Here is a 17,137-nt window from a genome sequence, read left to right on the forward strand (position 1 = left end):
CCTATGCTTAACATGAGCTATGCATGTTTGATTCTTACCAGTGCTCTGGGCAAACCAATCTTTTAAGACCTTTTTTCATTTTTACACCTTCAGCATTGGCAATCCCAGAAACCCCCGGGTTGTTTTGGCTCATCTGAACTCTGCCTTCTTTTGGCCACTGCCTGCCTCCATCTTCACGCAAGAGCCATCTGGCCAATGGGGCAGCATTTGAGCTATGCTGCCACCTCCCCCACCTTTCCCCTCTGCCCCATGATATCTCTGGGGCCTCTTTCCATCTCTACCCTGTCCTCCCTCCCACCCACATCCTCCTTTGTATGGCCTTGAGGTAGGCTGACCTGGCCACTGCTGACCCATAGCTCTGACCTCCTGACATCTTCTCAAAGGAGGTCTCTGCCCTCCCCCAGGTTTGCTACTGCTCCCAATTTAGTATCATCTGCAAATGTAATTAACACGCCATGGCCTGCCTGTTCCAGGCCATTAATGAAGATGTTCCGGCAGCACCCAGCAAACAATATCTTCAAGGTCAGGAGAAGAGGAGAGCTGAACTGCCGAAACCCCAGCCGGTGTCCGGGCAAGAAGAAGCAATCAAGCACCCACATGCAGTTTGAGCCATTTCCTCTGAGCTCTGTGGACTCCCCATCCCAGACCCCAGACTGAGTGTGGACGCCTCCCGCTCTCTGCCTCAGCTCCCCATTCCCGTGACAGCTCCCATTTGAAAGACTGAGAACATTGGATTGTGCCTGCCTTTTATTTCCTGCCCGCTCCTTGCCGAACCAGCAGCAGCCACTAATTGGGCATTCGTAGGGAGAGAGGATGTGCATGGTGAGGACAAAGTAGCCCTTATTAGGCTCCCGATCCGCCCATCTCTCCACTTTCTAGGCCCTGACAGTGACTGTGGAAAACACAGTACTGTACAAAGAGGGGAAAGAAAATGCATGCCCAGCACAATAGTCCCCAAAGAAGCTTGGGGGGTGGGGTCAGGGAGACCAATGCCTCAGCAACTTAGGCTGTTAATGCCCTGCAGCCCAGCTGAAGCCAAGAGTGACTGCTTCCCTCTGGCATACAAGGAAGACCCCCTTGCAATGACAACCCCATGTCGAGCCACACATATCACCCAGTAGTTCAGCAAATTGCTTGGATCAGAAATACTAAATCACAGGAAAGGGCCAGGAGAGCGCTGTGCATGCCCAGAAAATTGATCCCCAGTTATTTACTACTTCCGCGATGTGCCTGTTCCCCATCTTCACAGCGGGCCTGGAGGCACCTAGTTATTCCTCAGACACTATCTTGGGGTGTCTCTGAAGTGAAGCCCAGGCTGCCTCGCAGAAGCAGGGCCCACATCGTGCAGCACTGGTGTGGAGAGGAGCTGGGAGGTGGGGAGTGTTGGGGAGTGACAGCCTCAACTTCTTCCCTCTGCTGTCCTCCCCATGAAAACTTGAGACAGGATGCCAAGCCCTTGTCCCCATTGGTCAGCTTGTAGGATGTGGGGAGGAGGGAAGGTGGTTTCGGTTGCAGAAGTAGCACCAGGCCTCTCCAGGCTGCATGCCTGCACCTTGGTGCAGAACACTGAGAGATTGACCAATGTGGGGACCAAGACATTGGCTTCTGAAGCCAATCTCCCAGAAAACTTAGACTCTGAATTCTTGCCCTGCCCCTTTTAGGAGCTCTGTGCCTGTCTGGGTCATTTTCTGCTGTGGCAACAGGATACCAAACATGGGGAAAATTACAGACCACACAAGCCTATGTGCTCAGGGCTCCAGAAGCCAAAAAGTCTAGCAGCCCAGTACCAGCACTGGCGAGGGCCTCTCTGCTGCACCACGTCATGGACGTGGACGTGGTGTAAGGACAAGGGCGTCCAAGGCCAGCAGGTGACAGAACAAGCAGAACCAAACTCAGCCTTTTTATCAGGAGCTCAACAACAGCTCTGGACCCAGGGAGGTCATTACAGCTGTGACCTCAAGCCAGTGCTACCGCCTCAGTTTCCCCTCATGGAAATGGGCTAAGAACCACATGGTCCCCACTGCTGATGTGCCAAGGAGCAAGGTCCAGCAATTCCTCATCACAAGTTCTAGACACTGCTGAGGCTGGGGGTCAGCACACACTTTGGCTTTAAATAACAGGTGCAGTCAGTTCTATGTACAACCTGCTCTCTGCCATGGTCACACTCTGCTCTTCCAGCGCCAAGGCAGCCACAGCCAACAGGTAAACCACAGAAGTAGTGAGAACACACAAGTAAAGTTCACATGTCACTGCATCTCGTTCTTTTAGTCTCATAATTATCAAAAATAGAAAAACTATTCTTAGTTCACAGGCTGTACAGGAGGAGCTTTCAAAAATTCATAGGACATGCGCGGTATGAGCAAACTATGCACAGATTTCAAAATGCTCATGTCAAAATTAATTTTTTATTTTTCTTTGTCTCTGTTTAGTTTGAGGTGGGGAGAGAAAGAGACAGACCGATAAGAACAAAGAGTGATTGTCCATCAGCTGGTTCACTCCCCCAAATGCCTGAGATGGCCAGTACTGAGCAAGGTCAAAGCCAGGGATAGAAACTCAGTCCGGGTCTTCCACAGGAGCAGCAGGGCCAAGCTAGTGGAACTATCACCTGCTGACTTCCTAAGCCTGCATCAGCAGGAAGCTGAAATTGGGAGCTGGAGTCTGGACTTGAACCCGGGCACTCTGATGTGGGAGGCAGGCATTCTAACTGAACTTAACCCTTAGTCCAAACACCCACCCCCACTTCTCTTTTAACTCAATGCCCCACAAACTTTCAGAAAGTCCACTCTTAAAAACAGGCAGCGGTTGGGTTTGGCTTGCAGCTCTATTCTGCCAGCCTCATCCCAGGCGTTACAGATGCAGGTGGCACTGTGTCTGTGGCAGGGGCCAATGGTGCTCACGGAGCCTCTCCAGAGCCCGAGACCTGTGTGCCTGCCAGGCTCTGCGACAGAGCAGGTGTTTTTAAGAAAATGATGTTATCAGGTGTCTCAGCAGCCCCTCTGGAAACTAGGGCAATGCAACTCCCATCAGACCAAAGATTAAAGGAGGGCAACCTGATTGCAAATCCAGGCATTTCAAGCTCTGATTCCTCTGAGATAAATAATGCTCAGGAGACATACACATGTGCGCATGTGCACACACACACACAGCAGCATGGGGAATGCAGAGTCCTAGTGGATATCACAGGGGTTCTGCAGGTTGGCAGGGGATGAAGAGATCAGAAGATTGTTTCTTTCTGAAAAGAGACACTGGAGCAGACCCCGGGACTCCCAGGGGAGGAGGGCTGGACAGGCTGTCCCCATCTGCATGTGCGAGCCGTGTCTGTGGAAGATGCTGCTGATCAACACGGCTCACCTGCAGGAGAGACTGCCACCCATGTAGACCCTGTGTATTCACACCCACACTGCTCCCACCTGTATCACCCCTGTGTCACCCCTGTCCCAAAGTCAACCTCCACCATCTTCATTGAGGTACCACAAGTGGCCTCCATCTATTATCATCCCCTTGGAGGTTCTGTGAGGACCCCAATTCGCACACCCACCAGATTTAAATCCTTTCGCTTGGTTTCTAAGACCCTACACTTGGGTCTTATAGAGCCACTCACATCCCACACAGGGGTCCCCCTGTGACAGCCCTTCCCCTGGGCCATGCTCCAGGTCTGGAGGTGCCCCAACCCCAGAAGCTGCATCTTCCTTCCTCTGCTACATTTGGCTGCATCCGACCTTGATCCTTGAACCACCTCACAGTGGGGCCACAGGTGAGCTATTTCATTGTGTCTCCTGGGCCAGGTATGTGGCACAGCAGTCAAGTTGCCATGGGGCACAGTGACATTCCCATATCAGAACGTCTGGCTTGGGTCTCAGCTCCTCCACTTCTGATCCACTACTTGTTATGGCACTCCTGGAGACAGCAGATGGTGGCTCAACTGTGTGGGCTCCTGCCACTCAAGTACTTCAATTCCGGGCAAGAAATCTGGGCTTCAGTCCAGCCTCGCCCTGATTGTTGTGGGCATTTGGGATATGAATCAGCAAGTGGAAGATGGTGTGTGAGCTTGTGTGTTTTGCAAATAAAGAAGAAAATGGTGCCTGCCTTTCCCTGTCTGTGCATGATGGGAGATGAAGGCACCAGCCCCTGAGGCTTGTCAAGATTGATGAGAAGACAGGCAAGCAGTGCTCCGGAAACGGCGCCAGCCAACAGCAGGCTGTTTCTGCCCTCCAGATCCCATTCATGCCCTCCCCTTCCCTCTTTGAATATTTAGTTTTTAAAGAATTTATTTGTTTGAAAGAGAGAGAGACACACAGAGAGAACAAGATCTTCCATCTGCTGGGTTGTTCCCCAAATAGCCACAACAGCTGAGCCTGGGTCAGGCTGAAGCCAGGAGCCAGGAGCTTCCTCTGAGTCTTCCACATTGGGTGCAGGGGCCCATGGACTGGAGTCATCTTCTACTTCTTTCCCAGGCATATTAGAAGGGAGCTGGAGCAGAAGTGGAGCAGCTGGGACTCGAACCTGTACTCATATGGGCTGCCAACATCGTAGGCCACAGTTTAACCCACCATGCCACAGTCTCCATCTCAGCCTTAGATCTTTGAAGCCACAGTTGAAATGGTGTCTGGGTTACTCAATGACGACAGACTGCTTCCTGACGAGATGACAGCCATAGAGGTCTCCCTCCTAGACACCTCACCGTGCCTCACCTACTTCCATGGCTCCCTCATGGCAGCCAGGCCAGACTTGGCCACATTTTTGTCACAAATCTGTCACACAGCGGACAATGGTTTGCTGTGTTTTGGACTTCCGTGGGTGGAGGGTTTAGAACAGAGAGCAGTCGTCTTTCCATGCCAGTCCTCAGACAGATCAAGAGAAGGCTCTCATGACAATGGCCGGCTCAGTGGCGCTGGGGCTTCAAGTGGCCAGGATGGTGCCACCTGGCAGGGCTTGTTTCTGCCAAGCTCATTCCTTGTTCTGGAGGCCTTCTCAGAAGGCCTGTCCCCTCCCCACACCCCGCTGCCTGCCCTTGTGGCCGGCCCTGCCCAAGGTTTCCATGAGCTTCAAGAATCCAGGCTCCTCCACCCAAAGCCCCCAAAGGTGTGACCAAAGGTCAGTGGGCCCAGCACAAGGATAGGAGTATAAAAGGACCTGTCAGACCAGCTGGACATCAGAGGACAAGCCGAGTCTCCTCCTGGCCCAGTCGGACCACACTCTCTGTAAGTAGCATGGGAGAAAGTGGGTACAAGAGCGTGTCCGCATGAGCCTGAAACCAGAGCCATCCTCAACTCTCTGGGGGAGAGCTGACCAGCTGCTGTGTCCCCCTGCCATTGTCAGGTACCCACTGGGCTTCGCTCTAAGAGCTCCAAACTGATTCCTGAGAGAATCAGCAGGTGGAGGGCTGAGGTGTGGCCGCGGGAGAGAAGTCCATGGCTTCAGTTTCTGGCAAAGCAGGAGCACTTACGGGGGGCTGTGACAGGTGGGGAGGAATGTATGTGGGAAGTTTGTCAGGAGAGCATCAGGCCAGGAAGCCAAGCCAGAGTTCAGTGTGGACGCAGGGTCCAGCTCAGCTTGGTGACTTTGCTGGGTGACAGTCAGGATGAACGACCCAACCCCAGCACAGCTCCCCAGCTCAGCAAGACTAGCCAGGCCAGGGGTAACTGCGGGCGGCAATGCCCAAGGCAGAGCACTGCAGGGCGGGGGCTGTGAGGAGATGCAAGTCAGCACCTGTGGTAAGATGAAGAGCTTACTCCCTTATCCACCCCAAGCATGAGCGCAAATGAATGTAGGAGACATTCTGGCTGCCGGTCAGATCAAGAAAATGAACAGCAATTGGATTGTGCCTTCTTTTATTTAAAGTTTTTATTGATTCTTATAGAATGAATTAAATGTGCACACCAGAATGAAAAGGGATCCATAGCATCTCTATGAGGGAGATGGGATGCCATAAATGTGGCATCCCTCAGCCTCGGCCCTCTCTGCTGGGAGATGTCCAAGGGAAGGGCTGGGGCTCATCCACACCTCCTCTCCCCCTCCAGCAGTTCAGCTCTAGCACCTAGGGCCATGAATGAGGCTTTAGGGTTTTTTGTGCCCTGGAAGGGGGGTCTGAACAAGCGCAGAGGGAAGAGGGGAGCAGGGAGTCTGGACAACTGGAGAGAGTAGAGAGAAGGCAGAGGGAGTGTCCTGCTTGGTGTTGGTGACTCCAGGTCCCCTGGGAAGGACCCACAGGGAAGCTGGGAGGGGGTGGTGGCTAAGAGCAGGGCCGACTGGCAAAGCCAGGCTCCCCTTGGGATTTGGGGAGCCACGTCTGTTCCTGCCAGGTACAGGCTTCTCTGCTCTCCCCTCCCTGCCCCAGGAGGCCTGTCCTCTGCACCCAGCTCAGTCACCTGTTGCTAAGATGCCTTCAGCAGGCCTGCCCCTGCACTGCCTCCTCCACAGAAGCAACAAAGAGTAGGGCACTAGGAGAAGCCCTGATCTCGGAAGGCCAGGGTGGATTGTGCCAACCAAGACTGGCACTGGCCAGGCCTTGTTGCCGCTGCCCAAGTCCATCCTGACCTCTCCTCTGGTCTGCAGACACCACACCCACCTGCTCTGGGGGATGGAGGGATGCTGAGCCTCAGAAGATCCCCTCTGTCTCTTCCCTGCCCTCACCCCCCTCTTGCCAGTTGTTCTAGATACTCCCATCCTCCAGGACCAGCACCCTGGCAGTTCTCATTATGGGGGTGTCAGGGCTTGCTAGGAGTAGTCTCCGCCCTGGTGTCCCGGGATGGTGGCCACAGACCAGCTAGAAGCACAGGAGTTAGAACTGCTTCCAGCCCAAAAGGCCCCCAGCACTAGGCTGCTCGCTGTCAGTGCTTGGGGGCAATTCTGGGCTAACGGCTTAAGCACGAAACAAGAAGTGTCTTCCTCTTCTCAAGACCAGCCATCCTGGCCGGGTGCTCCCAGGTGGGCCAGGATAGTCACCCTAACTGGCACTCAGAGCAGGATCTCTCCCTGGGCTCTGACGCTTGGCTACCCTGCTCAGTTCTTCTGCTGAGAGATGATACCCCTGCCCCCTCAGCTCAGCGGATCCCAGGAAGTCTTGCCTGCTGCACAGAGAGGGGGCAGGCATGTGGCAGGGGTGAGTAGCCTTCCCCGCGAACTTGATCAGCTCTCCCAATTCCAGGGCAGAGGGTGGCTGACCCCAGGCCCACATCCAGGGTGGCTAAGTGCTGGCTGCAAGCCACAAAGCTGCAGGCACGGAGCTGAGGGCTCCCTCCCCAGTGCAGCAGCCTCTCCAGGCTGATGGGAGCCGCTCATTGTTGTCCAGCTACAAGATGGTGTCGCGCAAGGCTGTGGCTACCCTGTTAATGGTGCATGTGGTCTCAATGCTGGCCTCCCAGATGGAAGCCTTCGTCCCCATCTTCACCTACAGCGAGCTCCAGAGAATGCAGGTAAGGACGCCCTGCAGTCCCTGCATACTGACCCGGCTGAGCGGCTGAGCGGCTGAGCGGCTGAGCGACAGCTGTGCTCTGCCCGAGGGGGGCTCGGTCCCTCCCAGGCCTAAGGACTCCTCTGCAAGCCTGTGTTGGGTGCTGCGCAGTGAAGCCAAGGACACACAAAGCCCTGGAGTCACGATCACCTGCACTCCCGCCACTCTCCTGTCTTCACTGGTGTCCCCACGCAAGAGTCACTGGCCCACAGTCTGTCCCGCCCTGCCTGTACCTTGGGGGACACCCTCAATGACCCAGCTGGGGAATGTCTGAGGCCCTTCTCTGGGTCACCAGGGGGCTGCCCTCAGGGAGCCAAGACAGGGTCAGAAAAGTAAGTAACACCCAGAGACAAAAGAGATGTCACAGTGGGACATGATGGGTGGTGTCCTAAGTAATCCCAATGCCCAGTGGAAGGGGAGATCCCGCCACTGGGAGGTTTTGGGGGCCAGGGGAACTCTAAGGAACTCGCAAGATGAGAAGCGAGCCAGTGAGGGGTGCCAGGGGCTGCAGGAAGGTGGATTCTATGCATCTATTGCAAGAACTCCCATCTGGGAACCCAGATTGGAAACAAGGCAGGTGGATAGAACTCAGCCGGCGGGTGCTCATGAGCACCAGGCTGGCGCTCTGCCCACCCAGCACTTTTTCCCTGTTCTATGCAGACAGCAGAAATGGAACTTTCATGCCCTGCCACCCTGGCATGAGCTCTCTGGGAGGTCTCATGGCTCTGTCTGTGACAGCTGTGGGTGGTGATGGAGGAACTGTCGCAGGCCCTATACCGGCTCAACTCTGCCAGGAGGTGACCAGCGGTTCTGTCATCCCCGCAGCTCTAAGCAGGAGGAAGCCCACAACAGTATCCCATGGGAGTCTTTAGAGAGCCTGGGCAAAGGACCGGGGTGCACTTGCACGCACAGGGTCTCCAGGATTGGGGGGCAGACGGCTGCCGGAAGCCCTTGAGTGCCGCAGAGCCTGAGTGAGCAAAGCAGTAACGATGGGACGCACCGCATTGAGCAGCTGCGCGGTTCTCCTGCTGTAACTGCCAGGCCCGTATTTCACTGGGAAGCTGCAGGCTGCTACCTCGCCGTTCATCTCACGGATCTGCCGTTCATCAATCACCTCGCGGGAACTCAGAGCTCCCGGGCCACCCCCACGGCGCCCTCCCAGCCCAGGCTGTTTTGCTAGCTTTTTTATTGGCTCTCTGCTAAGAAAGACACATTTGCACCCTGAATACACGCGAAGGGCAGCCATTATTTTCAGCTTCTTCGCTTAATTAACAGTAACAATCCTTGTGCAGATGTTTTAACTATCAAGGAAGGAGAGGGAGTGCCTCTCCTCGGCAGCAGCCCCTGGGCGGGGGCAGCTCAAGGGCACCCTTAGTCCTCCGTGAGTCGGAGATGCCTGGTGCAGGAGGGCCCTGGGGAGGGCCGCGGCGGCGGGAGGGCCTGTGCTTTGATGCAGCCCTCTGCCCTAGGAAAGGGAACGGCACCGTGGGCATGCAAAATCCCTGAGTGTTCAGCAGAGGGCGGAGCCGGCAGCTGCTTGGGTACCTGCAGGACCCGCCCTGGAAGAGGAAAGCAGAAGGAACCAGGTGAGACACAGCTCTCTCCACCTCACCCCACCTTGCCCCACCCCCGCCAGCCTGGTGAACAGGCGAGCCCACCCACCACAGTCAGTCCTGGAATAGTCTAGATTCAGTAGCAAGCAGACACCCAAGCACCCCATCCTGGCAGGGAGGGACAGTCGCAGCATGGGACACATCGGTCATTTTGGACACCCAAGGAAGATGTACAGGCAGGATGCTGGGACATTCGCTTTTCAGGGGGGATGTTGGGACATTTGCCTTGTCTCGGAAGAGGTAGCATTTTGATTTTCAATCCAAGGGAGAACTGGTGCAAGGGTCTCACAGAGGAGCAGCAGTGAGTGCAGAAGCCATTTGGGGGCATCAGATAGGTTCCAGGCCCTTATGGCAGGGGGCAGGGCGAGCGAGGTCAGCAGGGACAGCTCAGGCAGCGTGTGGTGCCCACGCTAGGCAAGGCCCCAAGGAGCCATGAAGGGCAGAGACAAGGTGCAAGCAGGGAGGTCATGTGTGGGGTGGTGCAAGAGACCAGTGAGAGCAGCTGCAGTCCTAGAGGGTCAGGGGTGTGTGTAGGGGTTGGGGGGAGGGGGCCTGTTCCATCTTCCCGGGCAGGACACCAGGAGCGGTGGCCAGTTCCACCTAGGCCCTGTCCTTCAGCACTGGCCCATCGAGGCTGGGGAGAGCCTGGAATGCAGTCAGCTCTGGACCCTCCCACAGTGAATAAATCACACACACACACACACACACACACATTGGTTACCAGGGGATGGACACACACACATTGGTTACCAGGGGATGGACACAGAGCCAGTTCTTAGCTGCCAAGGGGCTCACACTCCCGTGGGGGGAGCAAGATTCAGGGAGATCCGGAATCAGACCATGTTCCAGGGAAAGGAGTGAGCTGTGCAGAATTGTCGCAGGAAGAGGGGCTGTGCAGCAAGACTGTTGGGGGAGGAGCTGAAACAGGCTGCAATTTTAAATTGGGGGGAGGGGACACTGGAACTAGCTCTGCCAGTCAATGGTATTGGTGCAGAGAGTTAGGAGTGAACATTGGAAGCCTGGGGGATGCCAGTGCAAAGGCCCTGGGGCAGGAGAAGCTGGGCCTAGTGCCTGCAGGAGGCTGAGAGGCTGGAGCAGAGCAGCGTGGGGGAGCATGGGAGCCAGGCTGTGGCCTTCATAGACTGGTGTTTGCACTTGGAGTTCCCTCTGCTGAGTCCATGGGCTTTAAGGAAATCATGAAGGACATGAGTTTTACATATATATATATATACACACACACACAGACATATATATATGTTTGAACAGCAGAGAGAGAGAAAGAGAGAGAGATTTATCCATTGGTTCACTCTCCAAATGCCTGCAATAGCTGGAGCTAGGCCAAGATGAAACCCAGAACCTGCAACTCCTCCATCAGGGTCTCCCCAGGGGATGGCAGGGACTCAAGTACTTGAGTCATCACTGCTACCGCCCAGGGTGCCTGCAGGCAAGGAGCTGGTATCCAAAGAGGAGATGGCACCAGAACCCAATAGGAGATGCAGACATCCCCGGCAAATTTAACCACTCTGCTGAACTCCCAACTCTGGCTGACATTCCAATGGGGGCTTCCCAGCTGCCGTGATGTGCAGACCGAAGGGAGGAAGACAGAGTTAGGGAGACCACCGGAGAGGCTACTGCATGGGGAGAGAGGGATGCTCAGCCTGAGGTGGCCATGACAGGAGGCTGCATTCAGGAGACACCTTGCCAGGGAAGCCCACAGCATCCACTTGAAGCTGAGGTCAGGGCTTGGGGAAAGATTTGCCCCCAAGTGAGGCTGCGAAGACCCTGAAAGATGGTTTGATGAGAGGGAGATTGGGAGGCCAGGCAAGACCTGTGAACTGTGTGATACCGCTGTGTGTGCAGAAGGAGACAAAGTTCAGGAACAAGGTTGGGGCTGGAGACATAAATCAGGAATAACTGGGTGGAATTTCCCACCAGCTCTGGGAAAGTGAGCCCCCAGAGGGACAGACAGAGAAGAGAAGGGTTAGGTGCAGGTGTCAGAGCCCCAGATGTCCAGAGTGGGCCAGGGCCTTGCCAAGGCCACGCAGGAATGGAGCCAGCAGCACACGCAGGCTGGAGACCTTCCCACATCCTCAGGCACATGCTGGTGGCCTGGGCACGGGTCCCCACCTTCACAGGTGTACCCCACCTATCCTCCACCCAATCTGTCAAGGTGGAGCTGGGGCAAGTCCCCAGGCTGGCAAGGGGAACCTCACCAGAGGCCCTGTGAAAGCCTGTGGGACTGACTTGGAGTTGTAGGCAGCCATGCAGTTTCCATGGTGCATATGCAAGTACATCCAGCACAGCTTCCCCCTGCTGGGAGAGGGAGGGCATGAGGGAGGGTCTTGGAGTGGCCCCTCCCCCTGTAGAACCACAGTGAATAAATGACACACACACACTGGTTACTGGGGATGGAGCAGTGAAGGGCACAGAGTGGGCTCTCAGAGGCTGGGGTGGGTGGGGTGGTCCTTCCAGAATTTGCCAGTTCAGCCTCTTCATCTTCAAGTGAGGAAAGTGAGGCCTAGAAATAGAGGCACAAGGATAGCTAGTGGCTGGACAGGCAGGACCTGAACCCATGCCCCACACGGATGCCTTCAGCCATCCCTGTTCCTGGGATCTCCAGAGCAGATCTGAGCCCACTTCCCACATCCAGGAAGTAGACGCCAGAGCCCCAGTGCCACACAACTATAGCAATGGGAAACACTGGAGGAGGCAAGGCTATCCACCAGTATGCCACCTTGGGGCAAAACACCTCCAAGCGGTTCCCAACAGTCTCACTGTGTCCCCACAGTGCAAGAGCCTGGCATTGGGAGATAGACACAGACTCCGGAGCCAGGCCACCTTCCTCTATAGGAGCTTCTTCCTCTGCTGCTCTGCACCTGTATGGCCTTGAGCTACTTATTATACCTGCTCAGTTTCCACATATGTAAGAAAGAGATACTGATCATGCCTGCCTCCTGGGCATCTCGAGTGGGCTTGGTCTCCTGCCAGCAGCCCCTCACCCCACCCTGTGCTGTGTCTGCAGCCTGAGCCTGCTCAGACTAAACCAGCCATGAGGCTCAGGCAGCATTTACATGGTGTCTCTGCCAAGCACAACCCGACCTTTTCTTATCACTATTCCCTTAACATGTAGCCCAGTCACTGCTTCTTAGCATCTGTGTGGGGTTGGGGCTTAGCAGTAATCTACAAATGATTTAAAGTAGACAGGAGCATTGTATGGGTGACAAATGCTGCACCATTTCAGAGGGGGGACTTGAGCACCATGAGACTTCCATGTCCCTGGAGGCTAGTGTTGGAGAGTCCTGGAGCCAATCCCTCCCCCGCTCAACCCTGTGGATACCAGGGGACTGTACCAAAGCCCTGGGAACGGCACCTAGAATGCGGGAAGGCACCACCAAGGTCTGCTATTGAGCTCCTCTCTGTCTCAAAAGCCAGGAGGACTTCCAGCAGACCCCCAGCTTCCTGGTGGGGGGAAGGGGAGTGAGCCACAATTTCCAAAGGACCCAAGGGACCCAGGGGATGCTAACAGTGGGGAGACCATAAAGGGGTGACTCCCATGTGTCCCTCCTTCCCCTAGCAGGATCCCCAAGGGTTAATGGCCCTCTACGCATCTCTCCCTTCTTGTTAACTCTGCCTTATTTCACAGCTGACTGCTCCCGTGGAAATTGGATGGAGGATGAACTCCAGGAAGCTGGAAAAGTACCGGGCCGCCCTTGAAGGGCTGCTGAGTGAGCTGCCACCGCCGCCGCTGTCAGTCCAGCACGGTACAGGGAGGGTGGGGCATCGCAGCTGCTGCTGGGGCTGGGCTCAGCACCCCCTCACTGCCCTGCTCCATCGGGCTGTTGTTGGTTTTCCTCTTTTGCACTTGACAACAGCGAGCTGGCTTCTCTGAGGTGGGGGCAGGGGGCTCAATCTCAGTGTGGGCAGGCACTGACATCGCTGGTAGCCAGGGGCCCCAGTTCTCCAGCTCAAGTCTCAGGGTGGCTCAAGTCCCAGTCTGCACACCCTTCTAGACAAGGCCGCAATGCCCAGTCAGCCTCCTTGTCCAGCCCAACCCTCCCCAAATCCCACCAAAGCTGAGCGGTTGTTCCAAAGAAACTCCTACCCCTCCCAGCGCTGCTGCTATTTATGTGTTGTTTCAAGGGGACCACCCCTTGCAACAACATTCGTGGATACATAGATTATAAAGATAGGCTGTGCTGCTGCAAAATTTGTTATTTTTTCCTATAGGACACATCAAAGAGCTAAGCTCCAGTTGGCCTCACCCAGTTCAAACTCTGCCTGAGTTGTGTTTGCCAGGCTAGATCTCACAAACTGCCACTAATGACTTCTGGTCCCCAGGAGGCAAAGACAGATACTTAGGGGAAGCGGTGTAGAGATGGAGCAGGTGTAAGGTTAAATGGGAGTCAAAGAGAGCTTCCAGGCTTGAGCACCCACCTCTAGCTGCCAGCCTCCACCTGGCAAGTGGGCATTTGGGTTCGAGGGTCTCAGGAGATGGCTTCCCAGGAGGATCTGCCCACCCCACTGCAGCCTTTGCTTCTTCCCAGGAGCTCTGTGACGGCCCCGTCCAGCAGAAGGTGAATGGAGTCAGAAGTCCTCTTCCACACAAAAAGTCTGCCAACCCACCAGCCCGGCTTGGAAGGGAAAATCCCTTCTTCCCAGAAACCCTCTCCAGCAAATAAAGCACGTAATCGACAGAAATCTGCTTAGTTAATACACTGGTTTCCAAAAGTTGGGAGGGGAAGGACGGAGGGCTCTGAGGAGCTGTCCATGGTAGCGCACAGGGAGCACCCCTGGCAAGTGCGGAGTTCAGGAATTAACTCCATCTACAGTGCAGAAGGACTCAGCACAGCTTCTCCTGTTGTGTGTGAGGTGACAGATGCACACCGGGTCTCCCAGCTTCCCGTCTGCTTTCTGCTCACAGCCCCACTGCAGGTCTAATGGACCGGACGATTTCCAGGCTTCTGCACTAAGCCCCTTGCTGAGTGACTTCCAGCCAGCCCTTTAGCCTCAATGAGCCTCTGCAAAAGCAAGGTGGTAATCTCTGCTCTGAGATCTGGGGACGGAGGAGCCGGCAAAGAGCAAATCACTATGATTATTGTCACCTTGTGACTTCACACGGCAGTGTCCACAGCAAAATCAGTCAACCCACTTATTTCTGCCTTCTAAACAAAACTGGAGGAACATCTCACCCTAACTTAATTTTACATTAAATGAATGCTCATTTATTTATATACTGGGGACATGTGGGAATAGCAGTCCCTCTCCCTATAGGTCACAGCGATTAGGCATCCAAGTTCACGTCTTATTTTCACCCACCCCAAGTGTCACCTGTGCTTAGCCACAGAAAGTGACTGTCAGGATAAGAAGGCCCTGACCTTTAAAAAGACCCTCTGAATTCTCCCAAGGAATACTCAACTCTTGCATGCCCCCCAGCCCCTGCCATGAGGCTCATTTCCATATATGTCCTGTGATCAAAGGGATTTGACTGTGGGCAATGTTAGAAAGAAATGGGCACAGAGGGCCTGGCTCAATGGCTCAGTGGCTAAAGTCCTCATCTTGCATGAGTTGGGATCCCATTTGGGTGCTGGTTTATGTCCCTTTTGCTCCACTTTCCATCAAGTTTCCTGCTTGTGGCCTGGGAAAGCAGTTGAGGATGGCCCAAAGCCTTGGAACCTTGCACCCATGTGGGAAACCTGAAAGAAGCTCCTGGTTTCAGATCAGCTCAGCTCTGGTCACTGCAACCACTTGGGAAGTCAACCAGTGGATGGAAGATCTGTCTCTCCTTCTCTCCATAAATCTGATCTGCCTTCCCAATAAAGATAAATAAACCTTTTTAAAAATTGACAGACAGGGCTGCAGTCACAGGGCTCCCAGGAGAGAAAGGAGAAAAAGACAGGGATCTGCAAGGCATGCTGCCTCCCAGACCGCCTAGGCCCTCTGAGGTCCCCCTGCCCCCTCTTCCCCCTATCCCACCCAACCCTCCTCCCCACCCTGCAAGCCCACCCTTCTCTGCACCACACTCCAAGAAGCAGAGCATGAGGCTCCTAGTGCTGTTCCACACGCAAAGCAGAGAGTTGTGTCTGTTGTTTACCCTCTCCTCCAGCCTACCCTACCTGCATTCACAGCAGCAACAGAGGATGCCCTCTGGGGAATTTGCCCCAAGACCTTGGCATTTGCAGAGCAGCACTGGACTTCACACCACAGAGGGCAATGGGACCCTAGGACGTCACACCTCTATTGATTGGCATTGTTGCTTTCCATGAGGCAGAGACATAAACAGAGTATGGCATCCACTGGTTTGCTCCCCCAAACACCTGCAATGGCTAGGGCTGGGTGGAGGAAGCACCAGGGGCCCAGGCTTGGAAGCTGAGATGGGGAGCAGAGCCAGGAACCCAAGTCAATCATCCCATGTCTGATATGGGACATGGTTTTGTTGTTGTTGTTTTAAAGATGCATTTATTTTTATTCAAAATTCAGATTTTACAGAGTGTGTGTGAGAGAGATTCTCCATCTACTGGTTCACTCCCCAAATGGTTATAACAGCCAGAGCTGGGTGAGTATGAAATCAGGAGCCTGGAGCGTGTTCCAGGGCTCCCAACTATGTGTAAGGGCCCAGGTACTTGGGCCATTCTCCGTTTCTTTCCCAGGTCACAGGCAGGGAACCTGATCAGAAGTGGCACAGATAGGACACAAACTGTTGCCCATATGGGGTGCCAGCACCAAAGGCAGAGGTTTAAGTTACTATGCCACAGTGCCAGCATCTAATATGGGACATCTTAATTTGATTCTTCAGTGTAAGGTTGAACACCCTCCCTGGTGTGCATTTCGTTAGAGTATTGGCTCAGGAACCACAGTGCCTAGGAAGGGATGGCAATGATCTGCAGGCAGGTTCTGCTTAAAGCTTGGCACTGCAGCCAGGCTGTCCTCAGCCTCTGATCTGCTTCCTGGTAATGAGCCTCAACAGGCATCCGGCCACCACCTCCATCTGTATGCACAGTGCCCGGTCAGATGTTTCAGCTCTTTTCTTCTCTAGTTTTCCTCCTCCTGCTGCTGTACAATTTCTCACAATTGTCTCAAAGAATGCCAGTGAGTTCCTATAGTTTCCAGGACAGTGGGCTCGATTGCTTACAGGACCTGCACAGCCCTTGAAGAAATTAAAATTGGAGAGGTGCTGGGAGAGAGGATTCGGTGAGCTGAGTCAAGAGAAAATGACCATGTTTTCACACAACAGAAGAAAAGAAAAACACGTTCCTAGTTAAAGCTGTGAGTGAACCGGAAACCACACAGGATGGGAGAGAGGCACGGGAAGCCCCCAGGTAAACAGGGGCAGGTAGACTGTGCTCCCATCCTGCAGAGTTGGGTCCCCACAAAATCAGCAGAAAGCTCTCTGGTCAGCGGTGAGCCGGCCAGCACACCTTGGTGGGAGTGTGTTCCATGCCCTCACATTCCCACAGGTAATTATAGGGCAGACTGCACTGGGCTACACAAGGTGGAGATGATGAGGTATTTTCTCAGTAGCCACATCAATGTGATTTTATAATTACTCAGCCACGTGGATTTGCCATGAAATTGAATAGTTAAAAGCAAAGAGTAATTGCCTGATATCTGTACTCTGTAATTTAGTGTAATCTAATCATGGACAAAGCCCAAAAGAAATGGTCTGAAAGCATTACATTTTTCTTCATATACAATTTGTTATTGACTCTGGGTAATGGGTCCCATACCTACTCAGGGACTGTTACCCATGGATATGGAAGTGTGAGCATAGCCAAGGGACTGAGAGCCACATTTCATGTTCAACAGGTAACACAGCAGGCCAGTAGAGCCTAGTCCGGGCTATCTCTGCCACTCTGTCTGCTGGGTGAGACAGCAAGAAGCTGTGGGTGCTCCTGGGTCCTGATTCCCAAAGGACAACCACTTTCCCACAGCACTCTCCAGTACTCTCTGCCTCCCCCATCCCACCCCTCCCGACCCACCCTGGTGTGGTGCCATCCATGACGTAGTTGCCTGGAAACCCAGAAGAGAATGAACCAGGCCCTCGACCAGCTGGGATAGGGAGAGGTGAGGGAGG

The 17,137-nt window shown here is 54.3% G+C and overlaps 1 protein-coding gene across 1 annotated transcript; it reads left to right on the forward strand.

Moving 5' to 3' along the window:
* The first annotated feature begins 7,298 nt into the window (after positions 1 to 7,298).
* Positions 7,299 to 13,621, forward strand: MLN (motilin). Its single transcript, XM_004590467.2, has 4 exons — positions 7,299 to 7,415; positions 8,923 to 9,039; positions 12,710 to 12,827; positions 13,611 to 13,621. Exons 1-4 carry the CDS (start codon positions 7,299 to 7,301, stop codon positions 13,619 to 13,621), a joined length of 363 nt encoding a protein of 120 aa, XP_004590524.2.
* Positions 13,622 to 17,137: the final 3,516 nt, after the last annotated feature.

The sequence above is a fragment of the Ochotona princeps genome, chromosome 1 (genome assembly GCF_030435755.1).
Source record: "Ochotona princeps isolate mOchPri1 chromosome 1, mOchPri1.hap1, whole genome shotgun sequence".
NCBI lineage: Eukaryota > Metazoa > Chordata > Mammalia > Lagomorpha > Ochotonidae > Ochotona > Ochotona princeps.